The sequence below is a fragment of the Pipistrellus kuhlii genome, unplaced genomic scaffold (assembly GCF_014108245.1).
Source record: "Pipistrellus kuhlii isolate mPipKuh1 unplaced genomic scaffold, mPipKuh1.p scaffold_m20_p_6, whole genome shotgun sequence".
Taxonomy (NCBI): domain Eukaryota; kingdom Metazoa; phylum Chordata; class Mammalia; order Chiroptera; family Vespertilionidae; genus Pipistrellus; species Pipistrellus kuhlii.
In genome coordinates this window covers 67,660,646-67,686,693 of record NW_023425562.1, presented here as the reverse complement: position 1 = coordinate 67,686,693, position 26,048 = coordinate 67,660,646, and the positions used below count along the sequence as shown (strand labels likewise).

The 26,048-nt window shown below is 38.6% G+C and overlaps 1 protein-coding gene across 7 annotated transcripts in view; it reads left to right on the top strand.

Moving 5' to 3' along the window:
• Window positions 1-26,048, top strand: part of KIF16B (kinesin family member 16B) — a 256,668-nt gene that overhangs the window by 213,104 nt on the left and 17,516 nt on the right. For 4 of the 7 annotated variants that reach the window (XM_045574799.1, XM_036417856.2, XM_036417853.2 and 1 more), the window contains one exon: window positions 13,434-13,517. The exons of 1 other annotated variant lie outside the window; for it this stretch is intronic. In XM_045574799.1, coding sequence (XP_045430755.1) covers window positions 13,434-13,517 — 84 coding nt within the window. Of the gene's footprint in view, window positions 1-13,433; window positions 13,518-17,384; window positions 17,439-26,048 lie in introns of those variants that run through there. 2 more of the 7 variants (XM_036417858.2, XM_036417857.2) reach the window with 1 other exon arrangement.

Below are 26,048 nucleotides of genomic sequence, written 5' to 3'. Positions count from 1 at the left end.
AATGACAGGCTAGTTTAAACCTAGACAATGGAAACACTTTGATCATCTCTTCGATCACCAAAGACTGTAGAATAGACTATATCAGACTTTCCTCTGCAGCCAGCAAGGAAACTTTAATAGCAGTAGTCTGGAACCATTGGCACAATATAAAACATAAGTACTTAAAGATGGGCGTCCGGTTTTTCCTTTTAGATGTAAGATATCGTATACACAGAGAGAGTTTTATTCAGTTACATCAAGACAAGCTTCATGTCTCCAGATTCCTTTCCAGGACTTCATTCAGGAAAGGGGAGTCCTCAGAGTGCTCCAAATGAGACCAAAGAGGAGGAAATGTCCCCTGTAACTATCTGCTGAATAGTGAGAGCATGGATGGTAACTAGAAATGGGGTTCCTTTTTTTGAATATCATGACAATGACAGGTTCCTGTGATATCTCCGTCTCTGAGACACTTAACATCATAGTAAGAGATGGAAATACAAGCATTTGAATTAGCTAAATTGTATTTATTCTTTAAACATGCAACGCTAATTCTCACAGATCTGAAATGTCACTTTCAAATATTGCTGTGACATATATGAAAATCCTGTAATCTGTCTTCCCTGGCTCATGCCTAAATAAAATCGACACTGGTTTTGTGAGGAGGGAGATTTTATGTGGAGACTTGGCAACCATTATACTGAGTATAATGAAGTCAGTGCAGCCCTAACTGCATTTCCAGCTGTGATTTTATACCTAGGATGACTCCAAGGTCTAGCACTTCAGTGGCAACAGGTCAACAGCTTCCATTGGTCGTGTGTCCTTGTTATAATTGCTGGCTACTCCATGTGGAACACCAGCAAAGATTTCCACTTTGCTCCTTCATTCAGCAGACACTATTTAATGAGAGTCTGGTGTGTGCCAAACTCTGCGCTAGGCACACAGCAGATGTTCATAAATATTGTGTAGCATGCTCAAGCTACCATATCAGAGGTATACAGGTAGCTCGTTGCTCCTTTAATAATCCATCAAGGTTTTGCTGAAGAGTTGCTGCCTCATGCCTCTAACAAATCATACTTGGAGGCGAATTGCTTATTTGTTTGTGAGTGTATTTCTCAGTGACAGCTGTTCTTATAAGGCCTTGGGAACTGCTATTAATTTTGAGGAGTTAGATATGTTTCCATCTAGTCAGCTGTGAGAATTATGGCAGCCCTTTGATGAGTTTTTATTATTTGCATTTCTCAAAAGCTGGAGTGGCTGAAATTTACAGCCATAGACCTGCACGGTGGGAATGTTTCAGAAGTTGCCAATTACCCTGTAGGTGCATCTATTATACTTGGAAAAGACAGGTTAGAGCAGCTTTGACCAATTAGAGTACCATATAGAGTTTTTCTTTCCAATCTTTAAAAACTGGGTACTAGTTAGGTAGTCAAGAATTACATGAGTAAAGCAAATGCCTAGTAAATGAGGAATGACAATAAAGTTCACTTATATCAGGTGATTACAGAAGTGATGTTTTTATTAGTAAGGGTTTCATACTTTATTAGTTCTCAGTTTTCTTTCAGTGATTTATAGTCCAGTCTTAGTTGTTTAATTGTTATAAAATCATAAATAATAGGCAAAACTTTTTATTGCTCACTTTAATTTCTTTATAATGAGGGCTGTTGTTATTTACAATATATCCAAAGGAATAACAGTGCCATTTATCCAAATCTGTGCTGTATTTCGCCTCTGAGACCACCTGGACTTACTATGGGGTCTGTCTAACCTAAAAAGTGAAGGTGGCCAAGCAAGAAAGTCTGCTAATAGGAGCAACTATCTAATACAATTATTTTATCTTCTTGATGGAAGCAGACTGGCTGACCTATCTTATAATGCAATCAACTTTGAATTTAAGTGTGATGGTTCTTAAAAGATAATTTGGCTGCATCAGTTCACTGAAAATCATGAAGGGAAAAACCAACTTGTAGATAGAAATTTCACATTGAGATCATTAAGATCATTAAGAAATATTGCAAAGCAGCAGAGAATGCTGACTGTATTTCTAATATGCATAAAGCTAGCTAACTTGATGGATGAATGGATGGATACTCGATACTTTCATTTTCCCAAAGCCGAGATTCACAAATGAGTCTATAAAATGCATATACTAGTTATAAGCAACTACTTATTCTCTTATTTGACTCTATTGGCAATTCTTCATGTAGATCAACTTAAAAATTAGAGGCTTGTTGGTTGAATACTCAAAGTAAAGTTAATAACTGGGGTTTTTAGACTTCACAGGCACTGAAAAGGAGAAAGGCAGATTTCATTGGAAATCGCAGTAGCCCAAAAATTATTGATTATACTTTTCTAAGGAGTTTATTTTACTTCTTTTCTTTTTATAACATGTTTTATTTACTCATTTGCAGAGCAAGCTTGACATTATGTTTCTCTCAGGCCCCAAAGAAACTATTTTAATCCTTATTTGTTTCCTGTATTTTATTCTGTATAATCAAATTTCACAATTATACAAAGTAGACCATAGGGCTATTATTAATTTTTTTTTCCAGTGTTAGCTAGGCCTGTCATGTCTCCCACAAATACCCAATTTATTTTACCTCAGTCATCATTTTTAATTTTAATGTACAATTTTCCCATAAGAGCTCAACTATCTTTACATCATTTTTCACCCTTGCTGCAAAAGATAATGGTGGTAGCAGGAAAAGGTATCATTTAAGGGTTTTCTCATGTATAGTGCAGTCCCATTTGTATCTGTCCTTTTTCTGTTCGACAACCTCTTGAAAGCTAATGTTTTATTATTATACCGGGTTCTAGTTTCCATCTACACATCTTTGCCTTGCTTCAAATAAGAACGCTATAAAGATTTCACAGGAAATAAGGTACATTCCTTAAAAGCAATACAGCTGAGATAATAAATAAAATATCTCCATGTTATCTAAAGTGCTACTTCTGACTCAGTATAGAGAGATTTTAGTCATTAGTACCTGAGTTACAGTATTTTAAGAGCTGAAAGAAAACTTAAACATCTTAGTTCAAGCCTTTCATTTTAACAAGTGACAAAACTACGGAGAAACAGAGAGGTTGTACTCCTTGTTCAAGATTATACAACCATCTCTTTGCTGAGCTGAAAACTGAAATGTGACTTTCCCAATCCCAGGGTATTAAAATAAAAAGACATGGTCTGGCCGGTGTCGCTCAGTGGTTGAGCATAGACCCATGAACCAGGAGGTCATAGTTTGATTCCCAGTCAGGGCACATGCCTGGGTTATAGGCTCCGATCCCCAATGGAGGGCATGCAGGATGCAGCCGATAATTTTAAAAAATATATATTTTATTGATTTTTTACAGAGAGGAAGGGAGAGGGATAGAGAGTTAGAAACATCAATGAGATAGAAACATTAATTAGTTGCCTCCTGCACACCCCCCACGGGGAATGTGCCCACAACCAAGTTACATGCCCTGGACCTGGGACCCTTCAGTCCGTAGGCCAGTGCTCCATCCACTGAGCCAAACCAGCCAGGGTTCTCTCATTATTGATGTTTCTAGATATTTTTTTCTCTCTCTTCCCTCTGAATCAATAAAAATATATATTTTTAAATAAGTAAAACAAAATGAAAAGACATGATATTAATTTTATTGTTTCATTAGATTTGTAGAAGAACAATCCCTTTTGGATATTTCTATTAAAATGACACATCCTCATTTATAAAAATTACACATAATTTCAGAAGAAAGCAACAGATTACCCAAAACCGTTCTCTAATACAAACAATGTTACCATTTAATGGACATTATTTTAAGTTCTTAAGTGAATAGGCACAGATAAATGGATAGATATATAGATTGATAAAAAATTATAATAAGAATAGAAATAATAAATCAGCTTTATAATATGATGTTCATTCTAGATACACCATTTTTCATTACAAAGATTTAATTTTACTTGAATGTAACTGGAGTGAAAGAAAATACAGTAAAACTAAAGAAATTGCTGAACTTCAAATTAAATGTTTCTTCACCACAATCTGTATTAAGATCTCTAAAATATATTGAAAATGATTATTAAACATTAATGTTAGTAGCTAGTTTTCATTTCACAAATTATCAATTGTATTTTAATAAATGCCCATTTGACTCTAACAGAGATAACATTAGCACACTTTACTTACTCCCATCTCCCAAATTTTTAAAATTATATTATTATTTTGATATTGTCAAGATAGATAACATTCACATTCTTTTAGACATAAATTAGACATAATTCCATCTTAGTTGTGGGTTTAAATAGAGGCAGTTTTTAGTTATTGTGGTTTCTTCTTCTCCTTGAGATCTTTATAATGTGATGTCTCTTGGTTGGTTTTGGTCCTCCAGGATGTTTTTGAAAAAAGTACCTTGATGATTTTACCTGCTTGAGAATGTCTGTCTGTGGCCTGCATACTTGAAAGACATTTTGGCTAGATATAAATGTCTTTTAGTGTCATATTTTATTTCCCTAAGCACATTTCATTTTGCATTGTTATTTTCTCTACACTACATACTGCATGTAATCTGTGTTATTGTGTTCATTCTACTTGTGTTCCAATAAAGTTTTTGTTTCTTCATGGTGTTTTTAGCAAGTTGAGGGGAGTAGCAGAGCAGGGATGGAGAATGTATTGATGGCTAACTAATTTTTCTTTTTTCAATCAATGTTGTTTGTTTTAGAATAGTTTCAGATTGTATTTTTGTTTTTCAATGACTTGTGATTTATGCTGGAAGGTGGACATGATGTATTATTGGGTAAAAGGAATTGAGGTATTCTAACTACTAGAATATGGATGTGTGTGCCGTTTGCTGTAGATACGGTGTTTGAGGCTAACATTTCCTCTAGTTCCCTTGTTTTGGTTTCCCCTGTTGTTTTTGGGTTTTCCTAGAGCTGCTTTTTACATTTTAATTATAGTTTACATTCAGTATTACTTTGTATTAATTTCAGGTGTACAGCATAGTGATTAGACAATCATATACTTTACAAAGTGTTCCCCCACCCCCCAATATTTCCAGTATCTACCTGACATCATACATAGTTATTGCAAAGTTACAGACTATATTTCTTATGCTGTACTTTAAATCCCCGTGATGACTTTGTAACTTCCAATTTGTACTTAATCCCTTCATCTTTTGCACCTAGCCCACCACCCCCTTCTCTTCTGGCGACCATCTGTCTGTTCTCTATGTCTATGAGTCTGTTTCCTAAAGATTTCTTCAACAGAATCCAAGGCTTGCTGTCCTTTTAGCTATAGCCCCTGTTGTTTTACAGGAGCCCTGGTGATATGGAGGGGAGGTGTGCGGGCAGAGAGGTGCCCCATAGGCCTGTGATAATATCCCAGTCTTTAGTGAGCCTGAGTCGGGCACTGAACTTCCCCTGGCTGTTAGGCTTTGATAAAAAAAGGTGGTTAGATTTTGGTTAAAAGAATTTCCCTTAAGAGCAGGCATTGTTAAGGAAAACAGAGAACTCTGGGTGTATTTCCAAATGGTTATTTTCTTCTCCTGCCAGACCTGAGAAGATTTTCCTCCCATCTTCACAATCATTTTACCTCTTAGAGGTAAAACTCATGAAAGTGTGGAGAACACCCCAACTCCCTCCAGCTCATACCTCTCATACTACTCTGCATTGAGCCCCCAGCAATTCACCAATTACAGTTTAGTCTTTCTACCAATACTGGTTCCAACTTGGGCTTCTAGGCCTCTGAGCTGTGATTCTCTGTCTGCGCTTCTGCCTCTCTGATTTTGGGGACAATTCTCTGATGGAGCTAGGAAGAGTTGTTGATTTTTAGTTTGTTCAGCTCTGTTTCTTCTTCTTCTTCCTCTTCCTCTTCCTCTTCCTCTTCCTCTCCTCCTCCTCCTCCTCCTCCTCCTCCTCCTCCTCCTCCTCCTCCTCCTCCTCCTCCTCCTCCTCCTCCTCCTTCTTCTTGTCATGACAGGAATGATAGCTTCTAAGCTTCTTACATATCTTATCAGAAACCAGAAGTTTTCTTTGAATAGTTATAAATTTACAGAAAAAAATGTGACATTCACTCAGTGAGTTTTCTTATACCCCATATGCAGTTTCCCCTATTATTAACAACTTACATTAGTGTAGTACATTTGTCACAATGCTTGCAACATTACTGGGAACCAATATTGATAACATTATTATTAACTTTGCCAGAGGGCTAGGAGGTTGGTGGGCTAGGTTCAAAAGGTGAAGGAATTAAGTATATTTTTAACTATATTATTAACTATGCTTTTTAGGATCCCTCCCAGGACACCACATTACATTTAGTCATTATGTCTCCTTAGGCTCCTCTTGCCTGGGACAGTTTCTCTTGCTTTCCTTTTTTTTTTTTTTTGATGAATTTGACAGTTTTGAGAAGTGCTGGTCTGGTGTTTTATGGAATGTCCCTGATTGGGACTTATCTGTGTTTTCCTCAGGGCTAGATTAGAGTTATAATCTAATCTAAAAACCAGAGAGGTAAATAAAGTGCCATTCTCATCACATCACATAAATGATACACATGCTGTCATATCAGTACAACTTATCACTGTCTACACTGACCTTGATCACCAGGCACAGCTTTCTCTCCTGGAAATGTACTCGGTTTCCCCCCTTTCTATACTGTGTTCTTTGGAGGAAGTCACTGGGCACAGCACACATTTTAGTAATTGGGGAGATATGTTCTAGTTCCTTGAGAGTGAAGTGTCATAAATATTTTGGAATTTTTTTACATGGGAGGCTTGCCTGTTTTTCCCCATTTCTTTATTTATTTAACTGTTCATCCAATCATTATGTCATTATGTTTTGGGTTATAAGCCATTATTATTATTATTATTATTATTTTAACTGTTACAGTTTGGCCATTAGGAACTCTTTCGGTTGTCATGTGTGTCTCTTCTAACACTCCCAAGTGCTTTAGGTTTGAGCCCTTCTTATTGCTGGCACCACAGATGCTTCAGCTTATTTTAGAGTTAGCCATTTGTCTAAGCGCTCACTCACTTTCCTACCCCTTTTCCCCTGCTGCTCTCTTCTTCCAACCCATGCATCACTTTTCTTCTCTTGGCTCCTTTTTAGAGATTTTTTTTTTTTTTTTTTTTTTTTTTTTTTTTTTTTTTTGTGGTTTCTATAAGACTCTGCATAATTTCTTGTCTGAATTGATTCTGGCTGTCTTTGACCATTCCTTGTGGTATATGTTCTTTTTCTGCCTTTTACTTGTTTCATTTAACTCTCCTCACCCTACTCTTGTTACTCAAGTTCCAGCTTTAGTCGCTTCTAATTATTTTTCATCTTTAAGTGAATTGGACTAATTGTTGGGAGAAAACACCAGTGTATCATGGGGCCAAGGAAAGGATAGGTACTGGGGTGGAGAAAGTTTGCAAGCTGCTACCTGCCTCAACTTTTGCCAGAATTTTTCTGAAATGTTTTCCACCCATTTTCTTTTTCTTCATTTTAAGACACATTCTCTGTTATTTTCTGGTGGTTGGAGGGGCTGTAGGACTGACCACTGGCTATGGCCATAAAGGCAAATACTCCCTTTGGCCTCTTCTCCCTCTGAATTTCTCTGGGTTCTTTCTCCTACACCCTCCTCCCTCCTGCCTTTCTCTTGGCTCCAATGTCCCCTGAATTGTCCTTTTCTCCAGATTCAGTCTCTTTAATTACTACTTAGTGGAAGGTCTGAGAGTTTGCCTGCTGAATGTGGTGAACAGCTCACAAGTGCTATGGTCTAGAGATGAGGAGGGTGAGGCTCTCAGAAGCCCTCCATCTCATCCCTCTCTTTGGTGCTTCCCCTGGGCACCGCCTGGCAGATTCCCAGTTAGGAGACAGCGTTTCCTTTGCTTTTCATCTCTTTTGTTGTTTTGGTGCTTTTGAAGGTGATGAAGGGAGCAAAGAAAGCTCCACCATCTTTAACCAGAGCTGTTCCATCAAGCTTTTACGGTTTGGAGAAGTATTATTTTGTTGCAATCACACTTTTCAATATGGGACTCTCTCCACAAAAGTTGGGAAATATGGCACTTGCTCCTTATGAAAATGAAATGTCATTGAAAGAAAGAAAATTATTTTTCTCTCATTACTGAATCCAAGTATCTTGATAACTTTTATGTGAATCAGAAATATTTACCCGAGTCCCTTTAGAATTTACTTATTGTGAGGAATATAGAACTTCAGGAACATTAATTTTTAGAAATGTAGGACACTGTATTTCCTTTGTCAGAGGTTACAAAGGAAATCAAAGAGGAGTCTATTCTCTACCCACAGATTTCGATTTACTGTCCTGACAATACTTATGGAAATCCAATCTCTGCCATCTGCTAGATTAAAAAATGAAGCCACAAAAGTGAAAATTTGTTAATAGAAAGAACTTGAGAACAAATGAAAATAACCAAGTAATATGCTTGATTTTCAAATTTCTGTTTAACTCGAGAGAAAGCAACCAAACAAATAAACAAAAGATGCTGATGTAAGTAGGGCCTGTGTGGAGAAGTGAGGGACAGTTCTGAATCACCCTCTCTGTGCCCCTCTTGTATTCTTAATTGGTTGGAAATAGTGCTTTTCAGACTGGAACACTTGAAACAAAATGGAAAAAGATGTGTGTGTTTTTAGTTTTTTGGTTTTTTACACTCCAGGCACATTATTTGTCCTGATCAGTAGTTCTTCCAACCTTGGTAAATTGTTCATTTATTTAAAATAGTTTGACAGTTCAAATTATTCACAATCCAGAAATGAAATTTACAGAGGATTACTTTGCTGTCTGTTTTAAAATAAATGAAGCAGTTGCTATGCACTTGTAGAGAGAAAAAGTTCAGGCCTCTTCGTCAGGTTTCCAAACTCTCCTGAGAATCTTTTTAATATTACTATTTCAAGAATGGAGCATCAGCTCCTGTCCTCTTTTCTCTATCCTAGGTAAAGACCATGGTGGTCTTTTCTTTCTGGAAGATGGGCTGATTCCGGTAGCCTAGTGTGACTACACGTTCTATGGCAATAATTGTTAGTCCCTAAATGGCTTCCTGTGCATTCCCAGCTCCCCAACTATTTCAATGTCATATGTATCTTTAATGTAAGGTGTTTTAATTTTTATTATTTTTGAGTGCTTTCTAAGAAATATTCTTTTGAGCAAATATTGGCTTATTTATAAACCAACTGATGACCTATCAAATAATAATATTTATACCTGTCAGGTAAAGCAGGTAGAAATGTACCTTTGTCATAGTAGCTGCTTAAAAATGACAAAGTTTTATACAGGGTTTAACCAGATGAAATTGCTGATATTCAACCATTTTTAACTTACAAAATTAGAAATTTCATTCAGTTCATCCTACAACCTTATAGATAGTAAGGTTGAGCAGCACTTTTAAGAGTCTCTAAAAGGGAGAAATGGAGGACGCTTCCATTCTGCCAGAACAAGAGAGTTGGATAGCTGTTTCTGATATAATTACTTTATAGGAGGCCATATTTCTTTTTCTGTGTTGCCTTGTGGTCTTGCCTTTCTACTTTAGTTTGTTGGTGGCCTAACTCCACCAATGGGATGTGGGCCCAGCGGTGTGCATCTCTATCGTAAATAACATAGAACTTCTCTCATTTTTTCCTCCCTCCCTCCAACCCTTCCATTACATGTAAGGAAATCCACCATTCTTTTTTCAGTTTTATTATGAGAGGGATAAGGTGATAGGAATAACTAATCTTAAATGTCCCAAGATGGACTTCCGGAAGCCTGCCTCCAGACCCATCCCCTTTTCTGTCATTCCCACTGCTATCACTGACCCTGCCACTTTGTTGGGTTCAGGTCTTCAGGGAAGTTCCATTGATAGCTCTTGTTGGAACTGTTGAGCACTGCTGAGCAGCAATGCATCATTTTTTGTTTGTTTCATACACCTAAGGAGGTGTTACTTTCTTTTATCTGAATCCTAGATCCTAAGGGCTTCCATTAGAAAGGGCCCTTCCATGTACTGTATACACCTTTTACAGTGTTACTACAAAAACCCTAAAGTTCTAATTCCTCGTCTGGAGTCTACCATCCTATCCATGACTTTGAACCTTTCTAAGTCACTTGACTCTGCACCTGTGTTCACCTCTAAAGTTATATGGTAGAATATTGGAGTCCTGTGATTATGTGCCTAAAAGTTATCTAAAGTTGCCAATTTCTTCCTAAAATCTGAACAACGGTATTACACATAATTTATAAATAGTTATTTCATGGGGGAGGAGGATATTAATAGCATAAAATATTAGCCTCCATCTCAGAATAGACCACTGACTACAAGGATATTTAAATGCTTGGTCCCCACCCATTTTAGCTTCCCAAAGTCCTGTTAGTGCACCATCTCTGATTGAGCATGCGAGTGACTACACATTTCCCCCTCACCAGCCACATAGGAAAATGACAAAACAACCAACTGTGAAAGCACGCTTGCCAAGCTTTCAGCATCATTGCATTGGAGGGCGGGAGGCTGAGGGAAAATTTGTACAAGATGAAATTGAGCCTGGATGAAGCCCAAAGACTAGCTCTGGTGTACCTGTCTTCTCTAAGCTGCAACATACAGGGAGAGTGTTTGTGTCAGTGAGACCAGGGTTCCAGAAAACTCTGCTCCTTGAAGCCATATCACCAGTCCATGGATGAGAAGAGGGTGTCAGAAAAGATGGCATACTGCTTTCTTATCTTACCAGATCTCTAACAAATAATACTAGTAGCTAAGGCTCATTTGGCATTGCTTCACTAAATCTAAATAGAAACCCGGTGAAGTTTAGTATTATTGCCTGCATTTTTCTTCAACAGAAAATAAATACTCAGGCTCAGAGAAACAGAGGTAGTTAGCTAGTTAGCAGTCAATCCAAGATTCAAACTGGGTCTGTTTTACCTCAGGATCCGTAATCTTTCATGTTATCTCCGACTGGTTTTAAAGTTGACTGTCAGGAGCAAAATTGCAGTGTTGGTGAGAAAAGAGTAGGAGGCACTATATACCACATCACCCAAGGTTACTCTCCTTTGGTAGAAAGATCTCTAGAGTAAGAAAGAAACAAACACCTTCCTGACTTCAGGTAACATTAAAAGGGGACTAAAAAGTAATCAAAGATGCTTTGAACAGAGTGAAAGGGAGAATTACTATTAATAAGAAAAAGACAGATTGCTGAATAAAAAAATGGGCCAAGAGTTGAACAGATATTTCCCTAAAATGGCCAACCAGTTGGTCAATGAGCATGTGAAAAGATGCTCAACATCTTTAGTCCTTAGAGCAAAGCAAATTGGAACCAGCATAGAAATCACCTCATCCCCCCAGAAGTGCTAAGAGAAAAAGACCACAGTGCCAAGTGTAGGGGAGGATCTGGAGCAACTGGGTCTCTCAGTCACTGATGGTGGGAGGTCCCTTAGTAAAACCGCTTTGGAAAACCATTTGATAATTTCAGATACAATACAACCAAACGTGCATACCATGTGACCCTGCACTTTTACTCCTAAGAGCATATGCTCATTAGAAGACTCAAATGAAATTGTTTATAGTAGCACAATTCCTAGTAGCTAAAACCTGGAAACTGACCAAAAGCCCAATAGCAAGAGACTGAACAGACAAATGGTAGAATGCTCACAAGATGGAATACTATACAACCACTGAATGAACAAACCATGACTACTAGTCACAACATGGATGGATCTCACACACATGAGGTAGAGCGATGTACGCAGTTCATGCTGTATGGTACTGATGCCAGAGAAATTAATGGGCTGATTTCACAGACAAGAGTTTGGAATGAGGTGGATGTTCTTGGAGTGCTCCTGAAATAAGCATTTTCAGAAGCACCCATGGGAGGATGGGAGGAGGGACATTTTATTGGTGTGGAGTTACTACATTTATCAGCTTCCAAAGACCCCTGCACCGTAAGCCAGTCCTGGAAAAGGTGCAGCTGGAAGTTCAGCAGAGCCAAAAACAGGGCCAGTGCCCAGACCTTCCTTTCCATGTTACGCCAGGTGTGGTTCAGCATCCAGGCCCTGGGACTTGTGGGCACAAGAGAGGGCATCCCCCAGCCATAGGAGTCCCAGGAGGGAGACAACGGGGAGAGCTTCCATTGTTTGGAAGTTTAAATATTCAGGTTTGGAAAACATGCAGTATTCATGCCCATCCTGGCCACTGACTTGCTTTCAGCTTTCTGGTGTGACAGGAAGGCACCTTCCCAGTTCACTTAAATCTTTACTAGGCATGTGTTTTTCTGGTCTTCCCTTTCCTCCTTTCCTGTAAAATAGCAACAAGGTTCATTTGATGGCATCATATACATGAAATTCAAAAATAGGTACATCTAAACCAAGCTGAACCTTTCTAGAATATGGGAGGGAACTACTGGAAGGGGGCATATAAGAGTTTCTGGGGTGCTAGGTATGTTTTTTCTCCATCAATGTACTGAGACGTTGAAAATTCACCAAGTTGTTCATGTAGGATATGTGCATTTTGTTATATGTATATTCTACTTTAATACTAAATTTTTGAAGTACTGTATGTATAAATGCTAGTTCTTAAGTTTTAACTTCTGCTGTAGCAATATACATTTAAACCAACTAGGGGATTTGCATATGTATAAAATAGGAATTTTATGGCATATTTTGGATCTATATTGTGGGAGAAAGGTTGTTAATTTTTTTTTTTTTAATAATGCTTCATTGGACTCTCAATTTATCTGAACCTCATAAGGTGAGGAAAGAAAGAAATGGTGAATTCCATGAACACCAACAGTTATGTTGCTTAGCCTTCATTCAACCAAAGCAACACTTACTAGACATATTTTTACCAGAGTATAGATTTTTTCTTGTCTCAGAATCTAAAATAAAACTTATCTTTTTATTATGATTTTTATGCCACCAAGAAGAAAAGTATAAGGAAAATAACCATGAAATTATAAGACTTAACTAAAACAAATCCTGAACTTTATTCTTTAGGAAGCAAGGCTAAAAGATTCAAAGAGAAGTCCCCTTTTCACAGGGGAAGTCTTCATTTGCAGTAGTAGTTAAAAAAAGACAGCATGGAATGTTTAAGAACCCTTAGCAATGGTCCGAGAACTATTGCACAAAATGTTCAGGTAGTGTGCAAGCTGAGTTTCTCAGTTTTCATCGCAACACAAACATAATTGAATTCTAGTATAAGGGGAGGAAAAAGAACAAACATACATTTTGAAGATAAAAATTGTAAAACACCATCTGGCATAGAGACTATCTAATGTTGTCTGAGACAAAACATGGAGACTTGTGTCTGCCCTTCCTTTGAGTTACCCTGGTCCTGCCTTCTCATCTGACCTCTGTGGAAGCTTGCCTGATGTGTTTAGGCCACACAGGTGATTAGTGGCAAAACAAGGCAGGGCCTCCCATCTTTTTACCCCATAATAGACATTCCAAGTGATAAATCAATAATGACCTAGAGGTCACAAGTGTGATATTAATGCTTCTCTTGTAAAATATGTATTTCAGCTTGCTACCCTTGAATTCCCTCCAAAGAAACTATTTGGAAACAAGGATGAACGTGTGATTGCTGAGAGGCGGAGTCACTTAGAGGTAACAGAATGAAGCTTTTCCTTCTCTGTGTAAAAAATGTTCACTCTGATTGACCAGCGAGCATTATACTTGTTAAACCCAATTACCTTGTTCATGAGTGTGAAGGTGCTGCTTCATTGACACAGAAGATGGCAGCAGCAGATTATAAACTAATAATGTCAGTTAATTTAAAACATAAGTCCTTGTCCCTCTATGGTAGCAGAACATTTTTTCTGGTTTTTAAGGAGATACTTTTATTGCAAGGGTTAGAAGTAGGTTGTGGGTGAGAACTAAATATTCAGTATAGACAGATGTATGTAATATAAGATGAGGGTATGAAGTTTGCTGTAAAAAAAACATCAACACACAACCCTGGAATTAATTAACTGAAGATAGTGATGCATCATTACTTTTTTAAGATAGTTGGAAGCAAAAAGACACATACCTATTTTAGTCATGGTTAGGTTTTGTTTGATTTATTTTAACTTAGTCTTTTGAGCCAGCTACATGTAGAACTTTGGTTCAAGACAACTTGTTTTCTGATGGTCTCACTGCCAATACACACACTGGGCAGCTTCATATACTATGTATTTCTTCTCAAGATAGAGTTGCTTACTTGCTTGGGACTGGATGCTAATGCACTGAATGTGTGCTGAAGCATGGTCACAGGCAGTCCTAGGTCATTGGCTACTCTCTTGTCAGTGTGAGCCATTGAGACAAGACAGTATAAAGTTCAAATAGCTCAGTACAATGTGTCCGCAAGCTTTCAGGGGTGTCTTAAAGTCCTCTTTGCTACTTCCTTAAGAGGAATAATGATAAGACCTATTGCAGATTAACTCAAATAAGAGAAGGCCGAAGAGAGTCCTTTCTGAATTGTAAAGTGCCACATAAAAGTTAGGTATTATTCTCATTCCCAGAGACAGAGACAGCCAGTTTGAAATCTTTGCCCAAGGGGTTTACCTAATGCCAGTGAGCCAAGGACTGGGGAAGCTTCCATAGACTGGAGATTCCAGTGAGAGCAAATCGGGCAAGTGGGGAACATGGAGACATTGAGGACTAGGAGATTGCAGTCCATGAAGGTCATTTTAGAGTTTTGAGATCCTCTATCCTGAGCTGCTCTGAGAAAGGGTGAGTTTGAGGGTGTGGCCATGCTCTCTGCAGGCATTTGAGTTAAGCCATAGAGTTACTTGTTTGAAGGATCCAGGAACTACTGAGACTGAGCTCTGGGTGGGGCATTGCAGGATTCTAAAGTCATCCCATGAGATAGCCTAACCCTATTATCCAACTGAAGAATTTGCCTGCCAGGGAACGATGATCATGGTGAGCCTGCTTGATCAAGTTCTCTTCAAGGTTTACTGGATCATCCAAGAAATTTAAAATTTAGTAGACCTAGTGATGATTTTCCCTACCCAGCCCTTACCTGCCTTAGTGATCTAGACTTGTTTTTAGTGAAAATAAAAAGAATGATGGCATATAAAACAAGTGTGTAATAAACAGCAAAAAAGACTATCATTCCTAGCTACTGGGACTCCATGAAATTCACATGGTACAGGGCTGTGCCACAATAGCTTGGGCAATTTTTGTGCTGCATCTGTGAGCAAAGCTTGTGGGGACTTTTCTCTTTCCATTCCACCTCCTGGAGCAGAGCAAAGTTCAGGGCCATCTTTTGTTCCTGATACTTCCTTTGTTCTCCCAGTATCTCCTACTTAAATACTAAGCCATCAGCAGTTGATGGACAGAGTTCTAAGTTAATGTCTCTACCAGCACAGATCCCTTCTGTAACCTGTGACTATTATTTACCTGTGGTATTAGCCTTTATAGAATGGATCTCACGCCTCATAGGAATAGACACATTTTAAATTAAATGTATGCCAGCTAATGTTGATAATTAAACCTTAGCATATTATGTTTTTTAAAAAATATATTCTTATTGATTTCAGAGAGGAGGAAGAGGGAGAGAGAGATAAAAATATTAATGATGAGAAAGAATCATTGATTAGCTGCCTCCTGCACGCCCCCACTGGGACCAAGCTCACAACCTGGGCACGTGCCCTGATTGGGAATTGAACTATGATCTCCTGGTTCATAGGTAGACGTCCAACCACTGAACCATACCAGCAGGTCTATGGTTATTTTCAAAGAAAAAGCATAATTCAGCTTCACTTTAATGGAAAATTGATCTGAAGTTCTTGAATTAATTTCCTGCTATTGTTACTTTATTTATTTATTTATTTTTTGTAATCTAACATTGGAAATTGCTGGTTTGGTGCATTTTTATGTGAAAATTAACAAAATTACTTTTCTTGAACTTCCTATTTTATCTAATTCATTGTATGTTTATTTAATTCTTACTATATGCTGAAGACAGTATTAGGTATTATATGGAATATAAATGAGACATTGCTTTCCCTCTAAGAACATACGTTTAAATTCCTAAATGATATTATCCAGAGGTTTAATACATAAACACATACAGAAATGTGGATTTTATTAGAATACATTTGCACTGGTACACAGCAGTACACATACTCAAAAGGAATTACCTGGCAATTTTTAAAATCCAGAAGTGCAAAATTATAAGCCTCCTCACCTTGAGTCACCTGTATAAAGAAGTGTTTTAAGCAAGCATTCGGGTTTTTAATCTTCTTTGCTATTAAAATATTTCCAAGATTTTGACCTTGTGTTTGAGCTTATCACCAAAAAGTATAAAATGTTTCCACATTAAAGATACATCATGTTTGCACTTTCCAAGTTATATAAATTAAATCTGTTAAAATAATGACTTGTATAAATGATGGGTAGTAGCAGAACTTTCCATGCCATTAGCTATTGTGGAGATTAACTTTCTTGCCTTAGAGAAAATAATATTACTTGTACATGTGGTGTGGCAGAGGTGCTGATAGCAGTGTGGGGACACAAGGCCTGTAGCATTGAACTACTGCACCGTAACAGGCAGGAGGAGTGAGAACATGATGTAAATGAAGGAGCACAGACTGGATAAACTGGCATCAACTCCACCCAAAATTATTGGCCAACTTTATATCTCGAGCCAGTTACTCCAGAATCTGGCCTATTATTGATTTGCATCTCATGCTCAAATCAAAGATTCATGCCATAGAGCCTTTGAAGCTTTCTTATGTGGGCGGGTCTTCATCTGTCTGCCAACATGGCCTGCTGAGCCATTCTCTGCAAATGTACAGGTCACCAGCACATCCTGCCGTCGGGCAGTCAGAGGACCTTGACAACCACACTCCCCAGGTGTAACAGCCCTTCTTGTAACTCAGACAACAGCCCAGAAAACAGAGGTTAGCAGATGAGAATGTGGAGGTAACAGGAAAAGAATACATCAGATATTGCCTCTTGAGTTATTTTGAGCAGAAAGGTGCTTTTTACCTTATTTGATGACAGATACCATTACTGTTAATTAGTTGGGATCTTAAGAAACTATCAGTGTATATCAAAATGGCAGAATGGTGGCAATTTCATATGCTCCCACTTAATACTGCTACCATCTCACATTTACTAATTGGTCACTAAGTGCCAGGCATGAGCAAAACGTGTCATGTAACATGTCATTAGCTCCTCCCAACTAGTTCGTGAGGTGAGTTCTATTATCTCCATTTTACAGATGAGGAAATTAAGTCTTGGGGAGGGTAAAGAAGGTCGTATAGGTTGTAAGCGGCAAAGCCTCAGGTCATACCAGGGTGTCTTGCAGAGCAAGCCCCATCTCTTACTCATCAGCACACTCTACGTGTGAAATGGAGTTGGGTCTTCCTGCAAAGAAATGCTCCTTTTGAAAAAACATCCTCTTCCAGCATTATCACCATTCACTGTTACCCAGGAACCATTGCCTGACTATTTAATCTTAAGTACCTTTCATTCATTCAGCAATCATTGAGCACATCTTCTGGGCCAAGCAGCATCTAGAACTGAAAAAACTGGAGCAGCACTGCATCCTGCCTCCTACCTTTTAACTGGTTGTGGCTGAAGGGATGGCCTTTCATTGCAATCATATCATTTTTGTTTAAAGAAACATCTTTATTATCATTGTTGATTTTTAAATATTCACTTCATGGCTCATTTGAGGTTCTGAATCTCAATTGCTTATGGCTTTCTTTATTTTTAAAGCGTATCTTTATGCTTGGTGTCACATTATTTCTATGCAAATTTATTTCCTATCTGAATTACTAAGCCTAAAACATTTCTAGGAAGTTTTCTTGAAAGTAATAGAACACACTGCAACCTTAGGCCACTTTTTTCCCCCATTTTCTTAAAAGTTTTTTTTTTTTTTTTTTTTTTTTTTTTTTTTTTTTTTAAAGAAAGAGGGATAGAGAGATGGAAATATCCCTTTTTTAAAGAAAGAGGGATAGAGAGAAACATTGATTGGCTGCCTCCTGCAGGCCCCTGCTTGTGATTGAGCCCAAAACTGGCATGTGCCAGGAATTGAACCAGGGACCTCTTGGTTCATGGTTGACATTCAACCATTGAACCACACTGGCTGGGCTTCTTTTCCATTTTCATCTCATGAGCTAAAGCATTGTTAAAAATGTAAAAAGTGAAGTGATAGCCAAGAGTGTGGGCCTCAGAGCTGAGTCAAATGCCTCATCTAACAAATACAGGTGTTAGTAGAGGGTGTTAGTGTTGACATATCTCTACCAAAACCTCCACCCCACCCCCACCCCCATCCCACTGCCAGGGGTCATTTTTCTGGCTTGGGTACCTGTAACATGTATAGTCTAGCTTTTCTGATTAACAAGTGTTTCATTTTACTTTAGTTTTATATCACTTTCAAACCTTAAATTTCCAATAATAGAATCATTTGATTTAGCCATTTTATAGGTTGAGTTCTTTCAGTTTCAAAGTTAATTTCAGGAAGTAAAAACCTTTGCATTTTTCATTCATTTGGCTGTATGAAAGATATCTAGCAATTCTACGCTTAATTTAACATCGTATCTACTCTCTGCTGATATTACAAAATGGATAATGGTTGAAGCATTACCGAACAGGCAGAGCTTTAAGAAATACTTCACAGAAAGAAACCAACATTTACTTTCTCATTTATGCACCACCCCACCCCCCAGTATCTGATTATTTATATTAGCAGGGATCAGTCCATAATTATCCAGTGTCAGTAGCAAAACACTTGCTAAAGAAGTCATGTGACTGTAGGTAAGTTAGAGAAAACTGATCTGTAATTTGGGGGCTATCCCATCTCAGTGCTTCATGAAGACAGAGGGACTGAAAATGCTATGATCCCCGGGCTAACATTGGATAGGAGACAGGAAACTCTGTGTGGGGCTGGACCAATGCAGAAGGTTCTGGAGTGAGACCTGAGTGTGAACTCAGCTCTATGATACAACAGTGTATGTGTCACCTTAGCAAGTTGCTTCCCTCCCTAAACTTAAGCTCTTTACTTATTAAATGGCAGAAATAATACCTAGTGTGTAGAATTGTTGGAATTACATGAGAAAGCATACATACTATACCAGAGTATACTTTTAAAATTAAAAAGTTAAAATCCTAATTAATGCAGTAAGACAAGAAGAAGAAATAAAAGGTATACTGACTGATAAGGAAGAATTAAAACTGACTTGTTTGCAGGTTAATGACTGTCCATATAGAAAATTTTAAATAATTGACAAAAAAAAACACAAAAAAACTTCCTAGAACTCAAGATCACAGGGCACAAAGTTATAATCACTTTCTTATATGCCAATAATGAACAAGAAGAATTTAAAATGAAAAAAACACCACTATAATCTAATATTAGCACCCTCAAAAATAAGTAAAAATCTAACAAAATATGTCTAAGCTCTATATAAGGCAAACTATAAACCTATTGAAAAAAAAAGAACTAAGTAAATTAAGAGATATTGCATGTGTATCGATAGGAAGACTCAATATTGTCAAGAAGGCAGCTCTTCACAACTTGATCTATAGATTCATTACAATCACAATCACAATCCCAACAGATTATTTTATGAATGTGGACAAGCTAAAGTTTATACAGAAAGTCAAAAGACCCAGAATAGCCAATGGAGTATTGAAGGAGAAGAACAAAGTTGAACTGGCACTACCCAATTTTAAGAAAATTGTAAAGCTGCAGTAATCTAGACTGTGTTTTAATGTCCAACTAACAGACAAATCAATGGACCAAAATAGGGAGCCCATCAATAGACCCACATAAATATAGTCATCTGACCTTTGACAGAGGAGCAAAGATAATCTTTTCAATAAGTGGTGCCAGAAAAATAAAAGGATCTAGACATAGACCTTACTCACTTCATAAAAAAAAAAAGAAACTCAAAATGAATCATAGACCTAATTGCATAGAACTAAATGTAAACACAAAACTATAAAACTAGAAGATAACACTGGAGAAAACCTAGATGACCTTGGGTATGGCGATGACTTTTTAGATATAATTTTAAAGGTATGACCCATGAAAGAGATAATTAATAAGCTTGAGGAGTAAAATTGAAAATTTCTGCTCTACAAAAGACAATGATAAGAGATTGAGAAGACCAACCACAATCTGGGGAAACAATATTTGCAGAATTTGCAATGAACTCTATAACCTCAAAAATAAGAAAAATTTTTAAAAAATTTAAAAATAGGCACGTCACCAAAGAAGATACACAGATAACAGATAAGCATATAAAAGGATACTCAACCTCATATGTCATTAGGGAACTGCAATTTAAGACAACAGTGATATACCTTTCCACACCTATTAGAATGGCCAAATCCAAAATTCATCGAATGCTGGTGAGGTTGTATAACAACAGGAACTCTCATCCATCACTGTGGGAATTGAAAGTAATTTGGAAGACAATTTGGAAGTTTTTATAAAGCTAAATATGCTTTTATCAAACCTTGATATTTTCCCAAGTGAGTTGAAAACATGTCCACACAAAAACCTACACATGTGAACTATATACTTTGGGTAATAATGATCAGTGTCAGTTCATTGATTATAACAAATGATTATAACTCTGGTGTGGAGTGTCAATGAAGGTAGGGCTTGTATGTGGGAGAATCCCTGTACTTTCCTCTCAATTTTTTTGTGAGTCTATAACTTCTCTTAAAATGCATAAGTATTCCCAGCTGCCATGGCTTAGTGGTTCAGTGTCTCTAGGAACTAGGAGGTCACAGTTTGATTCCTGGTCAGGGCACATGTCTCAGTTGCGGGCTGGATCCCCAATGATTGGCCAATCAGAGATTCTCTCACATCATTGATGTTTCTATCTCTCACTCCCTCTCCCTTCCTCCTGAAATCAATAAAAATATAATTTAAAAAAAAATAAAGTAATATAAATATAATTTAAAAGTATGCCATCATGCAATCATCATCTATAATAATAAAAGGGTAATATGCTAATTAGGCTAAGGTTATTCTGGAAGAAGCCAGGGCTAGAGCGAAGCTGCCCAGGTCCCAAGTGCCTGCCAGTGACCTGAAGGAAGCTCGGGTCCCAGGTTTCAGAGGGAAGCCAGTGCCGGCAGCCAGGGGGAAGGAAGGCCTACTCTTGCACAAATTTTGGTGCATTGGGTCTCTAGTGCATTTATAATCTCCTTCCTTCTTTGTCTCTCTTCATTCCACTTTCACATATGTCCCCACTACATTCTCTTATGTTATCTTTTTATTACTTTGCTAAACAGAAGGAAGGAAGAAGAATGGATGGATGGATTGGTGGGTGAATGGATGGATTGGTGGGTAAAAGAATTTGACACTACCACACATTTTTTTCTTGGGAGCATGACTTTACTATTAAAAGGAAGGTAATCACCCTCTAAACAGAGTTTAGTTTTTATGCATATTTTCTCCACCCAGGCTGGTATTTGTTTTAAAATAATCGTGTGTGTGTGTGTGTGTGTGTGTGTGTGTGTGTGTGTGTATGAAACAAGACTAGCCACATGCTGATTAAATATTAAAGCTGGCTGATGTGGGCAGGTACATGGGGTTTATTATAATATTTATTCTATTTACTGGTGGCCCAGTGCATGAAATTCGTGCATTGGGGGGTGGGGGGGAGTCATTCCTCAGACCAGCCTGCACCCTCTCCAATCTGGGACCCCTTGAAGGATGTCCTGTTGCTGGTTTACAGGGATAGGGCCTAAACCGGCAGTCGGACATCCCTCTCACAATCCAGGACTGCTGTCTCCTAACCACTCACCTGCCTGCCTGCCTGCCTGATTGTCCCTAATCACTCTGCCAGCCTTTAAAGCAGTGGTTCTCAACCTTTCTAATGCAGTGACCCTTTAATACAGTTCCTCATGTTGTGGTGACGCCCAAACATAAAATTATTTTTATTGCTATTTCATGACTGTAATTTTGCTACTATTATGAATTGTAATGTAAATATCTGTGTTTTCTGATGGTTTTAGGCTCTATAGCAGCGGTTCTCAACCTGTGGGTCTGGACCCCCAGGTTAAGAACCACTAGCAGAGTTGCAGCATTAGAAAGGTTGAGAACCACTGTTCTAGTCCAAGTCCAATGGCCTGAAAACCAGGAGAACTGATAGTTTCAGTCTGAAAACCATCAGTCTTCACATGCAAGAAAAACCAGTAATTCCATTCAAGTCCCAAGGCAGGAAAGGAATGATATCCCAGCTCAACACATTGAGGAAGGAGGCAGTCCCTTTTACTGCTGGCCTTCAACTGATTGGCTGAGGGCCACCCACATTTGGGAGGGCAATCTCCTTTACTCAGTCTATTGACTGAAATGTTAATCTCACCCAAAAATACTCTCATAGGCACTCCAGTGGCCCAGTCAGGTTGACACACAAAAATAACCACAACGAAGTCATTTCGATTCTCCCCAGATACAACAGCAGTGGTAATATTTCCATTTGTTGGGCTTTTGGTATTGTAATATTCAACCCAATTCAGTCCAAACTCGTGCTGTCCTGGCACTGACACTGTGACATGTCTTCTCCCTAGCTTCCATATTCACTTACAGCGTGTTTGGGGCTTGACAAATACATAACAAATGTTCTCAAATCCTTTCCTATCTATGGAAATAGCATCAGCTGAAGGTAACATAGTGCAGCTCAAGATGGGAGACTTCAAAGCTGTGCATGTTCTGATTATGGATGGTAGAGAACATTTTTTATTTTGTTGGTTACTTTTAACAGCCACATGAAGTGGAACCTGATTATTACAGTGTTAAAAGTATGGCAGGTAGTTCCTCCTCTCCTCCAGGTACAGCAAGGTGCCACTACCTGTCCTTTTTTAAATTGAATATCTCATTGCCTCTGAAACAGAAGTAGATACCAAAGTGACATAGACAAAGGAGCATGCGGCTAAGTTCACCTCTCCTTTGCCTGTACCTAGGGATCTTGCCTGCCTTGTTCAGAGACAGATGTTAGCTTCAAATCACTATTAACCTTACTGTTTATTCTGCTTAATTAAATACCATTTTACTATTTTCTCAGTCTGCCACCCCATACATCTCACATTCATGCTGCAGCACAACGAGGTAAGAAGGAAGGGTCTTTTAAAATGAAGCACTTACTGTATTTTTCGGACCATAAGACGCACCGGACCATAGGACGCACCAGTTTTTAGAGAAGGGAAATGAAGAAAAAAAGATTCTGAAACAAATAGTGTCCTAAAATATTTTATGTGCATTAAAACCCAACATCACAGTCATAAACACATGTAATCAACCCTGTAAAGTAAACATCAGCATTTAGAACCATTTTAGAGCCGGGCAAGCACACAGAGACCACACAGAGCCGGGCAAGTAAAAAAACTTTTTTTTTAAAGTATATGTGTAGGCTATATTTGGACCATAAGACGCAGGGACTTTTTCCCTCCACTTCTGGGGGGGAAAAAGTGCGTCTTATGGTCCGAAAAATACGGTAATTAGCTCTGGTTCCCCTGGGAAAGTGTCCGACAGAAATACAGCTAAAAGGGGAAAAGAACAGCCCTACTTGAGATGTGGTGATTGATGCTAGAAAAACCATTGACCATGTTTGGATGATGCCCGCATTATTAAAGTGATTTTGGAATTGGTGACCATTTTGAGTCATGTATACAATAGTGTCATGTTTGTGTCATTAATTGTTACTAGAATTCCTGTTTATTTGGCTATAGTTGTTCATTTTTTCCAGAGCCTGCTATTATTTTTCTTTTCCCATATGTGGACATATGGTCCTGGGTGAAAGTAAAGTGTTGGCCCACCAGTGAAGTTCTTAGTCCTTTCCTAGAACTGTGAGGTGACTAGATTGTCATTTAGCCCCCTCCAGATGGCATTGTTGTAAATGAAGTCACAATCCTGTAAAATACTCATTGGAGGGGATATATACAATGATATATTAATTATAACCTAAGATTAAGCATGTGATGATATATAATTGTGTGGATTTCATTTCTATAGATAATATATAGCTAAAATTATAAGTATAGTTATAAATATAGTTAGGTTATTTAAGTTTACCATAGATATAGATTATAGCTCTATAGGTTATAGAAATGGGTAGAGGTGTCAATTATAGATATAATTCATTATCATATCCTATATATTAAAGGGATAATATGCAAATTGACTATCACTTCAACACGCAATATGGCCACCCCCATGTAGACACAAGATGGCCAGCAGGGGAGGGAAATTGGGGGAGGACCAGACCCTGCAGGGGAGGGCAGTTGGGATTAATCAGTCCTGCAGGGGAGGACAGTTGGGGGTAATCAGGCCTGCAAGGGAGGACAGTTAGTGGCGACCAGGCTGGCAGGGGAGGGCAGTTAGGGGAAATCACTCCATCAGGGGAGCAGTTAGGCATAGATCAGGCTGGTAGGGGAGTGGTTAGGGGATGATCAGGCTGAAAGGCAGGCAGAAGCAGTTTGAAGCAATCATGCAGGCAGGCGAGCAGTTGGGAGCCAGCAGTCCTGGATTGTGAGAGGGATGTCCGACTGCCCTTTAAGGCCTGATCTCACTGGGGTCCCAGATTGAAAAGGGTGCAGGCTGGGCTGAGGGTCACTCTCCCTATCCCCCCCAGCATGAATTTTGTGCACTGGGCTTCTAGTATAAGTATAATTATGTAGATATATCACTTGAGTTATTATACAATAGAATTAAATAAGATAAAAATCCACTCTTGTAAACACATAAAACACAGGAGATCTTTTAAATGACCGCAGCGTAGCTCAGTCCCCATGGAGCTCAGCACATGCAGCTGTTGGCTTGCTCTGCCATGGAGAGGCCGTAGTCTGGCTGAGTGAATATTAGCTAAAACAGTGGGCTAGCTGCGAGCTCATAGGTGGTTTTTCATCTTCTGAATGTCCTGGAATCATTGTGATGATGGATTCTCTTATACCTAGGGCATGAGCCACATTCACTTGTGTTCATATTGCCAAAGGTCACAATAAAACTTGCATTTTAAATACTTTAAACATGCTTATTTATCGTTCGGAAACTAATAAATAAACTTGTGAATAAAAAAGCCCTTATCAGAAAATTGGATGCTAAAGACATAGCAAGAGCACCCAGGATGAAACAAAGCAGCTAGAGCCGAGAGCAAAATCTGACTCCTATCTATACTGGCTCCAGGGTGTTTAGCAGGCACCACTAAGCGAAGGGCTTACTGCTAAATCCATGATTCCTCTTCATCACCACCAACCCAGTCCTGTCCAGTGCATTATGCTATTCCAACTCCCCTGGACCTATTCCAACTCCCCTGGACCTATCACTCCCAAGTGATATTGGCCTTGGCCCTGATGAACAATTGCAGTGTATGTGACTGTCCCACAGAGTGTCTCAGCTTTCCTCCCTCGGCCTTCTCTGAATTCCAGGCAGCTCCCTGTAGACCTGACGGTGCCAGGCTGGAGGCTGGAGGGGGGTAAGGTCCTGGAGGTAACTCTCAGCACAGAAGGGTATGGATAAATGTGCCTGCCTCCCATCCTGTACTGGGACGATCTGGAAGCACATTCTACATGTTGTCTCAAGCAGAGTCACTTGCCCAGAGGTAAACTATTATAATCTAATATAGATTATAGTAGTTACCGGGGGAAGGGGCCAGGAGGGAGAGAGGTATATGTGTGTGCAGGTGTACACACAGGCTTAATGTTGTATTATGCATGTGTATATTTTTTAAAACATCCTTTTAAAGTCAGTTACAGGCATGCTCAAATAGTTCTATCAGGCCTTTCTGAAAAGCAGCACCTGCCTTTGTTTACCCTCCAATTTCCCTTTCCCCACCAGCTACTCTTTCAATACATTTTGGTATTTTTCTTCAAACTGAAATTGCATTCATACATTGCTACTTTTTAAATTTTTGTTCCAACTGCTACTTTTTAAAATTTTGTTCCAATCTGTCAATACCTCATGGTGAAGGGTGCTTCCCCCAGATGCACCCCAGCCCTACCGCCCCACTCAGATATCCAGTGTTGGGTCTGCTGGCTTGTTTGCTTGGTTTATTACATACTGATTGCTGTTCAACTTCAAATGTTTGGTCAGTTTCCAAAAACTTTCAAAGCGTCAGGTAATTCATGAATTCAGCCTCCTTGACAAACTCCTGGAAACTTTTGCCTCTTCTAGTCAGACTGAGTCAC